At 34.4% G+C, this 12,992-nt stretch overlaps 1 protein-coding gene across 1 annotated transcript in view; it reads left to right on the top strand.

Annotated features, from left to right (window-relative positions):
- Nucleotides 1-12,992, top strand: part of MAN2A1 (mannosidase alpha class 2A member 1) — a 159,541-nt gene that overhangs the window by 89,141 nt on the left and 57,408 nt on the right. The window contains exons 11-12 of the mRNA XM_060009039.1: nucleotides 2,190-2,304; nucleotides 3,039-3,106. Of these exons, the coding sequence (XP_059865022.1) occupies nucleotides 2,190-2,304; nucleotides 3,039-3,106 (183 nt within the window). The remainder of the gene's footprint in view (nucleotides 1-2,189; nucleotides 2,305-3,038; nucleotides 3,107-12,992) is intronic.

Genomic DNA, 12,992 nt, shown 5'->3' with positions numbered 1-12,992 from the left:
ATTGCTAAGTTGTAATAAAGATAGGTAGGAGAAGAAAATGAACAGAGGGTAAGAACAAACGAGACTCCTAACATGTAGATCAAACTGTTGAATAACAGACATGATAACGTCTCCTTTAGACTGCAGGAATGGTAGCAAACTAGAAAACTGTGATTCCAAAATGATGTTTCCTGAACTGTTTTATAATAGGATAAGGGCAGGTTAGGAAATTAGAGGCTCTGAGAAATACCACGTTGATGAAATGTTGAAACATGTAAAATTTTGTTCTACCCAGTTTTCCCCAGACTTATTTACTGTGTTTAGCTTTGTTTTGTTTTCAATAAAATAGCTTTATACATACTGAGAAAGTGTTTGGGAAATGCGCCTGTCCTTAGCGGTCATCTCATAAGAAGACTGCGTGTGTGCCTTTAGGACACGAAAATTGATTCGTGACATTCACTCAGTTTAATTAGGACTACTTTAATACACTGTAACACATATAAGGTTTTAGCTGATGGAGAACATGACTTATTCTTCATGTTCAGATGACCTCATAAAGATAGCCATGTAGATAATAAAAATAAACTTAGATTGAAGGAGTTGTTTTTGTAACTGAATTGTATTCATTCATGTATATGGTCTTTTAGTCTGGTGAGAACACTTACTACTATGTAGTAAAACATTTGAATAGACTGAGAAATTTAGGTGGATGATGGTCTGAACTTAAATCCATAAGATTTTAATACTATGGTTACAGAGTTACTATGTAAATGCATTTAATTCATAACTTATTGATCATGATCGCTTACATCTTTGAAGTTAATCTTAATGCTCTGGAAAAAAGAAGTTATTTCTATCTAGTTCTTTTACAATTTTTTTGTTGTTGCATGCCAACAAAAATGTTTTTAACAGATAGATCCAAAATTGCTTCCTGTGTTGGGGAAAATAATATAGTCACTCTATAAACATAATAGATTTATTCTAATGGTTGATTGAAAACATGATTAGCAAAGTTTCTCTACAGATTTCTCCAATATGAGCTTGCTTAGAGGTGCCTGCTCTCTAAAGCTTTAAATAGTAAGATTAAATTTGGAAAAAAGGCGGTTTTTCCCCTATGTGTAGTGCTTCACCAATAGCTGGTAATGTACTGAGATTCTATTCCAGAATTGATCTTGAAACAGTTGATTCATAAGCATCCCTTTGGCTCCTCAGACATAATTATACAATTTGAATACAGTTAAGAATTTCAATGACAAAGAAATATGATAAGGACAAAGACAATTTCATTAACTGGATCTGTGAAATACTTTTTTTCTCTAGTTCTCTTGAACAAGAACATGAAACTAAATTCACAAAATATATATTTGAATTCTTCAGGAATTTAAATTCTTTGAAATGTGTATACTGATTGAATTTTTTTGTGAATGAGAGTTAATCTCATGTCTTCTTTTGTCATTATTTCAATGCTTGTTAAAGATTTTTCTAAAGTAAAGTATCAAATCATTGCTTTTTGGTAGAACGCCTTAGAGCTATTGGGGTGATCATGTTGGCTATTGTTATTATTTGGTATGATATTCATGTAGAATATAAGTAGTTTGAATAAGTTTATGTGTTTCGGGTGTGTCTAGAAAGTTTTCTTATTTTAAATGAATCCTTATCAGTGATACCTTCTGATTAACTTTTTTTTATCCCTAAGTACTTCATTCAGGGTAAAAAAAAAAAAAGAGCCAATTCATCATAGGTTTATTATAGGTTTCACTTTGAATACAGGATGAAGGTGATAGTGGTTTGGCCATAATTAAAGAAACTGAAAATATTATATACAGATTTTTTTAAATGTTTTTATTAAAGTATAGTTGACGTACAATGTTGTGTTAATTTCTACTGTACAGCAGTGATTCAGTTATACACATACATATTTTCATATTCTTTTCCATTATGGTTTAATCACAGGATATTGTATATAGATCCGTGCACTATACAGTAGGACCTTGTTGTTTACCCATTCTGTGTATAATAGTTTGCATCTGACTAATCCCAAACTCCCAATCCAACCCTCCCCCACCGCCTTCCCCCTTGGCAACCACAAGTCTGTTCTCTAGGAAAATATTGTATAGAGATTTGGGGGGGGAATTTTATTTTATTTATTTTTTATACCGCATAGAGATTTTTGAATTACTTCTCAGACTAGTAAAATTTTTGGTTCACAGACTCTTTCATTCATTGATGAATTTAAAGAAGATAATTGGACATTCTGCACTGCTGCTTATTTTGAAGGACAAACGCTCATACGACTCTTACTCTTCTGATACCTTCCTAGAAATGGTTAGTTGATATCTTCTATTTTCATAATAAAAATGTGTGATTCTTTTGTTCTTCGGTTGGAAAAGGGAGTGAGAATCTTAATAAAAAGAGACATTGAAATATAATTATTTCTTTTTACATTATTTGGAAGAATTTTTATCACTTTATATAAATTACCTGTGTGTCCTTTCCCATAAGTGTGACTCTATTTGATTTATGGTGTGTATTTTATTCTCACTAAATCTAAGCATGAAAAATAAAATAATGAACTTATTTCAAGGTATGTAAAGCATACAGGCTTTTAGAACACTTAAGTGATATAGTAAGGTAACTGGACATTATAATTGTTATTTTCCTTAGCTTTAATTAGAAGCTCCTTGATCATATGTTTTCATATTAAAGTAAGAATGCAATAAACAGACTTACATTTTTTAAAGATATGAAACATATGACACAAAAGTAACATAGTAAAACTTTTTGCAGAATTGTCTCTAGAATTCTGATTTGATTCCTAGTTAGAACTGCTCGTTATGGACTCTAGTACCCGTAACATATGCTGTACTTGAAATCTAAATACACAATACATGCGCACAGACACAAGATTTATTTGTTTTGAACTATGATGGACTTCATGTAGCTGGAAAGGGGTTTTTTTTTCCTACTGTGCCCTTTTCATGTTTTTTTAAGGTACTATTACATAGCTAACTTTGAAACAAGTTTTAAAAGTAAAATAAAAACTTCTGTTCATTTTATAGGATTTGAAACAAAGAACACAAAGTTCTCTGCCACAAAAAAATGTAATAAGTCTGAGTGCGGAGCCAAGGTAAATAGCATAATTTCTCATAAACTTTGACCACTTCTATGACTTAACTTTTTGGGGTTTTCATGATTTTGTTCTGGACCCAGCATATATCATAAGGCAGTATTTCATTTAATCAACTTACAAATTTAAAACAATTGTTTTGAAGAAATGGATTTTCCCCCACGACTGTGTTGTATTCAATGCTAACAGCTAACACGGCGTTTGGTACCTTGATAGCTGAATAAACTATTATAACAATATTTCTTACAGAATACTTGATGTTGGATGGTAAATATATAGCTTTATTCTAAAAATTACCTTATATTTACAATATTGATTATTTTTAGAGTGTGTTCTTTCTTGATTACCTTTTTATTTACTTACCTTGTTTTCATTAATCTCTGATCCTGTATTTTTAAATGAAAGAAGAGACGTAATTACTATTAGAAGATAAGGGTTCCTACTGTAAATTATTTACTAAGTAACTGTCATTGTGCTTGTAAAACTGCCTCATTTTCACATTGTTGATTTATGTTTAAGTAAATGGGAAAGGTGTTCAGTCGACCTAAAAATGGGGCATTTAATGGATGGCTGCCTCTGATTTACAAAGAAACCTTTTATGTTTTTATTGACAATTATTTAACCAAGTTATCCATTTTTAATGAGCAAATATCAATCAGTCAGTACCCAGTGTATGCAGATACACAGCGTAGTTTTGTAATATAACTTTTTACTACCTAAATTGAGAAATTGAGTATCACCTGTTATAAATTGTAGAATAAAAGAGTAATTGTAAAGTGTAATTCATGATTTTACACTTTATTAAAATTATTTTAAAATAAATGGAATCAAAGTTATCACAGAAATTTTATAATTGTTAATAAAGTTGAGATTTCAGTTAAACATAGACTAGAGCCTTAGCTGACTAAACTTCTTCAGTAAATAGAAACTTAAAGCATATAAAGGTCAACCTTAGAACAGGAAGGTAAGTATATTTTAGTAATACTAAAGTATCACTAAAGTAATACTAAAGAAACCCTACATCTCATTTGGCTGGAAAAAAGAAGGGATTAATTTGAAAAGAAAGTTTAAGTCTTAAGTTTAGTCTTGCTGAAGTCTTAAAGCTTTCATATTGCCAGGCCATAGTTAGGATGAAAGGATAATGATATTGAAAGAAAAATCAGATGTAAAATTACAAAACATTTTCTTTGTCTTAAAATAAGTAATGTTTTGATGAATTTTGGGTTGTATGGGCATTCTTTATATATTGTGTCCCTAATAAACTGTGGTGTCAGTAAATCTATTTGGCTTTTGGCATAATCCTCTTATCTATTACCTTTTTTATCTTTTTCTATTTTGTTGGGGAAAGATCTTCTTTTTTGCTGACTCTAAGAATAACTTATGCTTGCTATACGTAATTCATGCTCCATCCCCAGCCCATTAGTCTTCCTGTGGGTACATGTTAAGGTGGGTGGGATGCAGTGGGGATGGGGCCATAATGAGTCAGAGGACTCATGCTCTGTGCTCTGTCCTTGCCTCAGCCAGACGTAAGTGATAATTCAGCCTTACTTATGCCAGAGGAAGAAAGTTAGGAGATAGAGGTCTATTAATTAATATATTTTTGAGCTTTTAATATTGAAGAGTTTTAATTAAAGATAAACATAAGTAGGCTTTTTGAATCTATTAGGAAAACAGTCACTTTTTGATATTTCCATTTAAACAGTTTGTATTTAAATAGTGTTCTTCATTTTAATATTATATCTTCAGAGTTCTTTTCTACCAAATGTCAATGCTCCTGTTTCCGTAGTTAGGTGAATTGGGAATACTTAGGATTGTCTGATTCCTATTTTTATCTTTATTGTCCTTTTTGAACTTTAGAACCTCATGAATAAAACCACTTATATTTTTGGTTTTAAAATCTATTTTTTACTTGTTAGCCACAAATTTTCTGAGTTATTGATCTTTCAGTAAAATCAGTGAAGAATGGAGGACTGACGATGGCCTTTAAAATGGAAGCCTTTGGTAGTTTTATTTTGCAGGTACCGAAAGTTAAATAATTGTCTGTACTTCTCAGTCTTTAAATTGGCAGTTTCAAAAGAGTGGCCATGGTCTTCCCTGGTGGTGCAGTGGTTGAGAGTCCGCCTGCCGATGCAGGGCACACGGGTTCGTGCCCCGGTCTGGGAGGATCCCACATGCCGCGGAGCAGCTGGGGCCGTGAGCCACGGCCGCTGAGCCTGCGCGTCCGGAGCCTCTGCTCCGCAACGGGAGAGGCTACAGCAGTGACAGGCCCGTGTACTGTAAAACAACAAAAGAACAAAAAAAAAAGAGTGGCCATAACTCAGTCTTCTATTCTTTGTGAGTCTTCTGTGATGCTCTAAGGCTTAGCTTTATTTTCCTTATAAGAATAATACTTATTTGAATGACATATTATTAATCTAAATAAAACATGCATTCTCAATAGGGAGATGTCTTCCCTAGGAGGCTAAGAATTGGTTCTTGGTGGCAGGGTGGGGGGCGGTGAAAAACACTTATTTTTTTGTACTAAAATTGTGTAGAGGGATAATTAGGAAAAAAAATGTCTAAAAAGAATCTTTAAGGAGGTTGTAATAAAAAAAGGTTGAGAAACACTGGTCTAAATCCATACAGTTTAAATAATACATGTGAATGAATTTGATCATGCTGTTGGCAACATTACAGTTATAACCTAACATGATTTAGTTTGTGAGTATTTAAAAAGTAGTCCATGATCTGCTGAAAGTGACATAGTACATGTCAGTGAGCCTAATTTAATTCACAAGGTTATGTGAGCTGTATAATGAATACATTCTTAGCCTTTGTATAGAAAGCAGATGTGATTAAAAGTTAGGGCACCCTGGACAAGTCATAAATTGTCTAGCCTTAAATAATCCTTAAATGTACAAAGATGTTTCTGTTTCTCTACATTCACAATTGCCTAAGGAAAGCAACTGTAAGGACACTTAATACAAAGATTTACAGGATTAGGAACTTAGAGAACACTGAGGATGCAAGGTAAAATCTGAGACAGGCAAAGAGATTTCAGTCTTCTTTCAGCATTCCATCTGTTCAGGCAGGACAGGATTAAATGTTGCCACAGCACAGGTCTGTAAGTCACATGGTTTGACAAGGTATAAAGGAACTTTTTTTTTAATGGTAGATAATTTGAAATGCCACCAAGTATGTAATCAAAGTTACATCGAGATTGCGTCTGTAAATCTGAAAGTTTAACTTTTTAAGTAATAGATATGTTTTTAGTTTGAGAGTAATTTATTCAAACCACTATTACAAATTTACCTTTAAATGCTTTTAATTTTTAGCAAGGTATTTATTGGTAAGGAATCGTACATCTGTTTCTTTTGGCTAGAAAAAGAAGGGATTACTTTGAAAAGAAAACATTAACCATGTGGAGACACAAATGAAGTCAATGTTTTCTAGGCTTAGCCAGATTTAAAAAGGAAAGAACTCCAAAAAGGCACTTGTTAACCCATTCACTTGGAGTATTGCCATTCGTTTGTTGGATGACCTCCCTGCCCCTCTAATTTAATTTCCTCTGTTTTTCTCCATATATACTTTTTTTGGATTCTAATCTTGATTGAGAGCATCATTTTCTTTTTAGCTGTCTAGGTTCTGTAACCCCAGAAAACACTTTGACTTCTGTCTTTTCTCATTCCTTAAGTATCATCAATTGTAGAGTGTTTTGGATTTTAGCTTTACTCATCGCTGACATCCATCCTCTCCTCTCTTTCTGTTACTTTGGTTTTAAGCCATCCTTTATGTTTTGCTTGAACTACTGCAGTGGCTTCTTGCCCCAAGGCCTTTCTCTGTGCCTAAATTATTAACTATAATTTATGTAGTTATCTGAGGAATCTACCCAAAGCAGAACTCTGAAAAAGTTACCTGGCTAGAAACAGCAAGGCTTCTTAGGACCTAGACTCAAAAGTCCTAGAATGTCATTTTCACTACATTCTACTCGTCAAGCAAGTCACTAAGGCCATCCAGGATATAAGAGAGGGGAATTATTCTCCATTACTTGATGTGAGGAGCATGTGCAGGAAGCAAAGGGAATGATGGCGGTCATCTCTGGGGACTATCTACCACAGTTTGCCACTGACCACCACAATTCACATACCTCCCATGTGCAAAATAAAATAAACTCACCCTCCTCCCAAGTTGCCCAAGATCTCATCCCATTATGATAGTGGCCCCAATTTTTCATCTAAATCAGGTCCAACACGGCTCAGCCGTATGGCTGGGAATTGTGATTGGCTTATTTCTGCCAGTATAATTATTTGAAGTTAATCCCACTAGACTGTAAACTCCTCGAGGGTACGAATTATTTCTGTCATTTATGTCCACCACTATGCCTATGGTATGATATTCAACATAGTAAGAATTTAATAAAGATTTGTTGTAATATATTTTATTATTGCTTGAAGAGGATATTAAACTTCAGACACCAGATATGCATAGAATATGGTTCACATTCTATGTGAACCATATTCTATGTGAAAATGTAGTATCCTGGTGTATATTCTCCCCAATTGATTCTTTCATCTAATATTTGTGGGTTGAGTGGCAGAAGACTTCCAATCCACTAAATACTAATACAAGTAAAAATCAGCAGTAATTCAATATAGCTTTGAATTTGATCAGCATTTAGACAACTGCTCATTTGAGATTTCAGAGTTTCATACTATGAGACTTGAAAAATTCAGGGTTGCATCTCAGCATCATTGCATTCTTGTAGAATGAACTTCGTTGGGGTTGCATCCTTGGGGGCTCATCAGAATGAGTGTTCAAAAGATACTCCCAAATACCTGAATGAGTTGCCTTATCAGATCATAAGACTTTTTTTATTGTTGTTGACATAAGAGTATTTGCCTGATTCTACGTTTTGTGTTTTTAATATTGTTCCCAGAAACAGTTCTTCTGGTAGTAATTATCTACTAGTGTGATGGGATTCAAGGCTTTAGGGCATTTTCTGATTGGTCACTATGTCATCAACCTATTTTTATACCACGTCAGAATGTAAGTAAGAAGGTATCTAACATCTCTACCAGTTATTTAAACATAGGTTTTAAGTGAAGAAACCAAGTTCACAACCTTATTTTTATTGTTTGGAATATTCACTGTTTTTCTTTGGGGGAGATGGAAAAGCATTAGCAGTGATAATTAGTGTAAGCACTGTGCTTGTTTTTCATGGATTGTAATGTTCAAGCTCAAGTCTTATCATGTACTAGAAAGCTAGTATAGAAGTGTCTTCACATTAGTTAGCAGAAAGATAAATGGATACAATCAAGAAGATTGAGCTTTTTTTTTTTTTCTTGAAAATGGTGGGTTGCATTTTAAAATTATACCAAGGGAATTCAAGGTGATAATAGAATACATGATTTGACTAGGATTTGACACTGTACTCTCCAGAGGTTCTGTTATTCTGAGAGCAGCCCAAATGTCCTTTCCTGAGAAAACTAGTTTAGAACTTCTCTTTTAATGGGGGAATTATTAACTGACAGTACCGGAGACTCAAAAAAGCTGAGCTATTCTAGTCTAGGTCTATCTGGGTATTAATTGCATAGTCCATTTATGAGTTGAGTCATTACTGGACTTGAAGGATGAGTTCCTAAACTCTTCTCCGAGATACTTTTCTGTTTAAATATTAATTGCTTGTGAAGGATATTTGTGTATTTTCATCTACATTCCACCTGAGTTGTGTTTTGTTAATTATGACTGTTTTTAAGATGTATATTGACCAGTTCTCTGATTATCCAGAAGCACGTTTCAGCCTGGTTGTAATCTGGAATATTTTTAGAGGGCATGTTTTACTCAGAAGACTGAGTGGAATATAGTATATTATTTAAACAATCAGAAGTTTCTTAGGGAACTGGAGATACCTTCCCCATGGTACATTAGTTAACTTTATGTTAAAACTTCTTTGCCTAGTGGTTGGAACTAGTTTTGGAACGAACAGTCACGTCTGGCAAGGAAAATAAATAACCTTGCCTGGAGTTTGCCATTTTAAGTCAGTCATTCACTGGTTTGCTTTCTCCCTGATTTTTCAGGGAAATAGATCTTTGGGGAGCGAGTAGGAGGAAAGACTCCACCTTTCCCACACTATTCTCCCCACCCTTATTATTTCTATTTATTTTATTATATCAGGAATGATGAGTATTAATTCCTGAAATACTCTTTCAACCTCACATTGACTTAGATGAAATAACACCTATTACATGTTTCTTTTTTTAAAATGTTGACACTTCCATTTTATATGATGGCTGACTAGGAACCCTGAGACTGACTTTCTCAATTTTTTATTAAAACTCATGAAAACATGAAGATGACAGTCAGAGGAGCACCAAAACCTTGGTTTGACAGTCACCCTATTGCCACAATCTAAGATAACCTCAAACTGCAACGCTGATCGAACTGGACTGAGAAATGCAGTTAGTCACTGACCAATGATAAACAGTTAGAAATAAAGACACCATGCAGGTTTCTAAAAGCAGGTGTGGAGATTGATTCCTTTGCCTTTCCATAATGTCTGCCCCCAAGGCTTTGAAATTCTGGTACTTTACCAACAAGAAAAATGGACAAATGTTTTTCTGCAAGGAAGGTGCTACTTTTTATAGCTAGATAGGTAGCTGTTCTTTACTTTTCATCCTCTTTGCCTAAGATCTCTATTAAAAAACCTCTACTTAATTGACCAGCTGGATCAACTGATACTCTACATTTCTTTTCTGTGCCCATGGCACCCTGACCTTGTTGCTAATAGGCTACTAGCTAGCAGGCTGGCACACTTCTTTCTCTCCAGTATTTCAGTTGAGTTGTGTGATTACCACCAATCAATTACTTATTCCCAAATCAGTTTTTCTTGTTATTTTTCTCTGATAATTTGATTTTTATTAAACTGATGAATTAAGCAAAAAGATTTTGTTTTAATATAAAGTTGAGTGCTTTGAGTCACTGATAAATACTGACGAGATGACTACAAAAGATTTGGGAAGAAATTGTAAAGATGTAGAAGCAATCTGCACTCAGATTGCTTTATACTTTTAAGTGTTTAAGTTCTTGTTCTACTTTAGAAAAACTAAGCTAGAAACCACAGATAATTTATCATATGTATGGTTATGCAGAAAATATGACAGAGAATGCCAATTAGTGGTCCCATAATCAAAGCAGAAGCTTTGCTCTTACATCAGTAGACTGGGACATGATACACATTTGTATGTTTTATGGTAAAGTATATATATATATATATATATATATATATATATATATATACACACATACACACACACACACACACACACACATACACATACATACATGCACCTTAAAGATGTCCTACTTTAATTTTTACTTTCAAGTCAGCTTTAACTCTTTCAGTTAATGGATCTATTGCCAACCTTAATCACATTGATGGCTTTCACTGTGTCTCTATTTTACAACCAATTTGGAGACTGAATCTGCCAGAAATAAAATAGGCAGGAGCAAATGGGGAACTGATGACAGAGCATTGATCTAGGGCAGTATCCACTCAAGGAAATCGCTGTTGGTGGTGGCATGGGCCAGAAGAGTACCTGATATTGTTTGTTGAAGAAAGAAGCCCTCCATTTGTTCAGAACAGCAGAGCTGGTATAGAAGACTGAATGCTACAGACAATAGCCCCCTTGGATAGTAGCCTTTTGGGAACTTGCAGTCAGACTGCATCTATGCATGTGAACCTATTTTTCACTCATTCTTTTCTCCATTACTGCATCTTCTTTACATCCTTCAGACATTATTAACAAACTGATTATTTCCTTTATTTCTGGTTGTGCATCTCCCTTGCTAAAGTATTAGCTCTTGTTCTTTCAAATCCCGTGGCAAATACCTGGTACATTGTAGGTGCTCAACAAATATTTGTCAAATAACTAATTCTAAATAAGAGATGAACTTCAAGCAATACCACAATAAAGACCAAGAGGTACCTTTCTCATACACAGGGGCTGGATGGATGTCTATTTCTTTTTTTTAACATCTTTATTGGAGTATAATTGCTTTACAATCGTGTGTTAGTTTCTGTTTTATAACAAAGTGAATCAGCTATACATATACATATATTCCCATATCTCCTCCCTCTTGTGTTGGATATCTATTTCTGTGAGGATAAGTAAATGGAAAGTTATCATAGGAAACACGTGAAAAAGCTCTGCAAAATGATGAAAATTAGGGTAACATGAAGACTGAGAAGAACAACTTATCTCTTAATTTATTACAGAGACCAGAAAATATTTTTTTTTAAAAACTCTTTTGAATTCTCAAAAAGTTAAAGAGTCACAATGTGGAATTTGTCTCCTTAGTGTTTTCAGGGTATGGTATCTTAAACCATTGTTTTCATCAATTTTACATAAACTTGAAAAGTACAACTTCTTCCCAGTCCCTTATAATTAGTCTGCTCTGATTTTTGTTCCTAGGTACAAAATTATTTTAGATTTATTGGATTTAGGTTTCATTTGTAGAAGTGATTGAACAGACTGCATTTTTTTTTTTTTTTTTTTTTTTGCGGTACGCGGACCTCTCACTGTTGTGGCCTCTCCCGTTGCGGAACACAGGCTCCAGATGCGCAGGCTCTGCAGCCATGGCTCACAGGCCCAGCCGCTCCGCGGCATGTGGGATCTTCCCGGACCGGGGCACGAACCCACGTCCCCTGCATCGGCAGGCGGACTCTCAACCACTGCACCACCAGGGAAGCCCCAGACTGCATTTTAAATGATTGTTTTAATGTTTATTTGTTTAAAAACAATGGCAAAGTAGTTACATGTTCAGTGAACACCTGCTAAATTTCCTGGTTAGTCTATGTTTTAATTGCCTTTTTATTGTTTATACTTTAAATCAAACTTTCTTAACTAGCTGTGTGGTTCTAATTTATTGTTGTCAGATTATTATACAGTGAATTAAGTTTACACAGGGTGTTTAAGTTGTGTGGTTTGTCTAATGAAATTAAAGTGACTTTTGCACATTGCTTACAACATCTTACAATTACTCCATCAAGGACCACAATCAAGAAAGTGCAGAAGATGGGGAACAGTAATATGTGCCTCTATATGTAGGATTATGATGTTATTTTGATATCTTACAATATGAAGGCAGAGTTAGCATGGGGACTACCACCTACGATCTAGGAAGGACTATAATAATTTCCAATTGAGGTATTTGGAAATAAGTAACTTTGTAGAATCTAAGGAAAGTGCAAAGTTTGAGTGATTCTGTTCTGTGTTATTGCTTGTAGCACCCAAGTTTTTTCCCCCATTAGTTGGAGTATGTCATGCACTGTGAAAGTGTTAAAGTAAATTAAATATCTGGCGTATGAATGATTTCTTGAGTGATTTGTATTGGGTTGGGGAGAATTGACGAGTATGTGAGAGCGATTCCTTATTTTTTCTAGTTTTGTGCACACTTAGTTCTCTGTCCTCTCTCTTCTCTTCCTCCCAGTGTCCATCATGTCTTCTGAAATTGCTAACACAAAACTCATTAACTCAGAGCAGTTCAGAGCACAGACTGAAGTGATGCGGCATATTTCAAAGTCTTCCATTCTTCTGAACCAGATTTTTTTTCCTTCTGAATGCAGATTAATAAACCGTGCACTACAAGAGGAACAAGGAAAAGGATTTTAGTGAAGGTATCCTGATCCTGAAAAAGTCAGGGAGGGCTTCAAGCCCATCTTGGACTTCAGAACACTTCACAACTTTGTGGTAAAAGAAACATTTTAAATAGAGCCTTTGGACTTATTTATTTCATCCTTATTTGGAGAGTAGCTTTATTTTTTTTAGGCAAGAAAATTAACTGTGAAATTGGGGTACTTTTCAAACTAAAACATACTTGGGTTTTAGATTTTGATATTTTGTAGGTA

Source organism: Delphinus delphis, chromosome 3 (genome assembly GCF_949987515.2).
Source record: "Delphinus delphis chromosome 3, mDelDel1.2, whole genome shotgun sequence".
NCBI lineage: Eukaryota > Metazoa > Chordata > Mammalia > Artiodactyla > Delphinidae > Delphinus > Delphinus delphis.
Note: the sequence above shows the minus strand (reverse complement) of the source record. Positions and strands in the feature narration are given on the sequence as shown.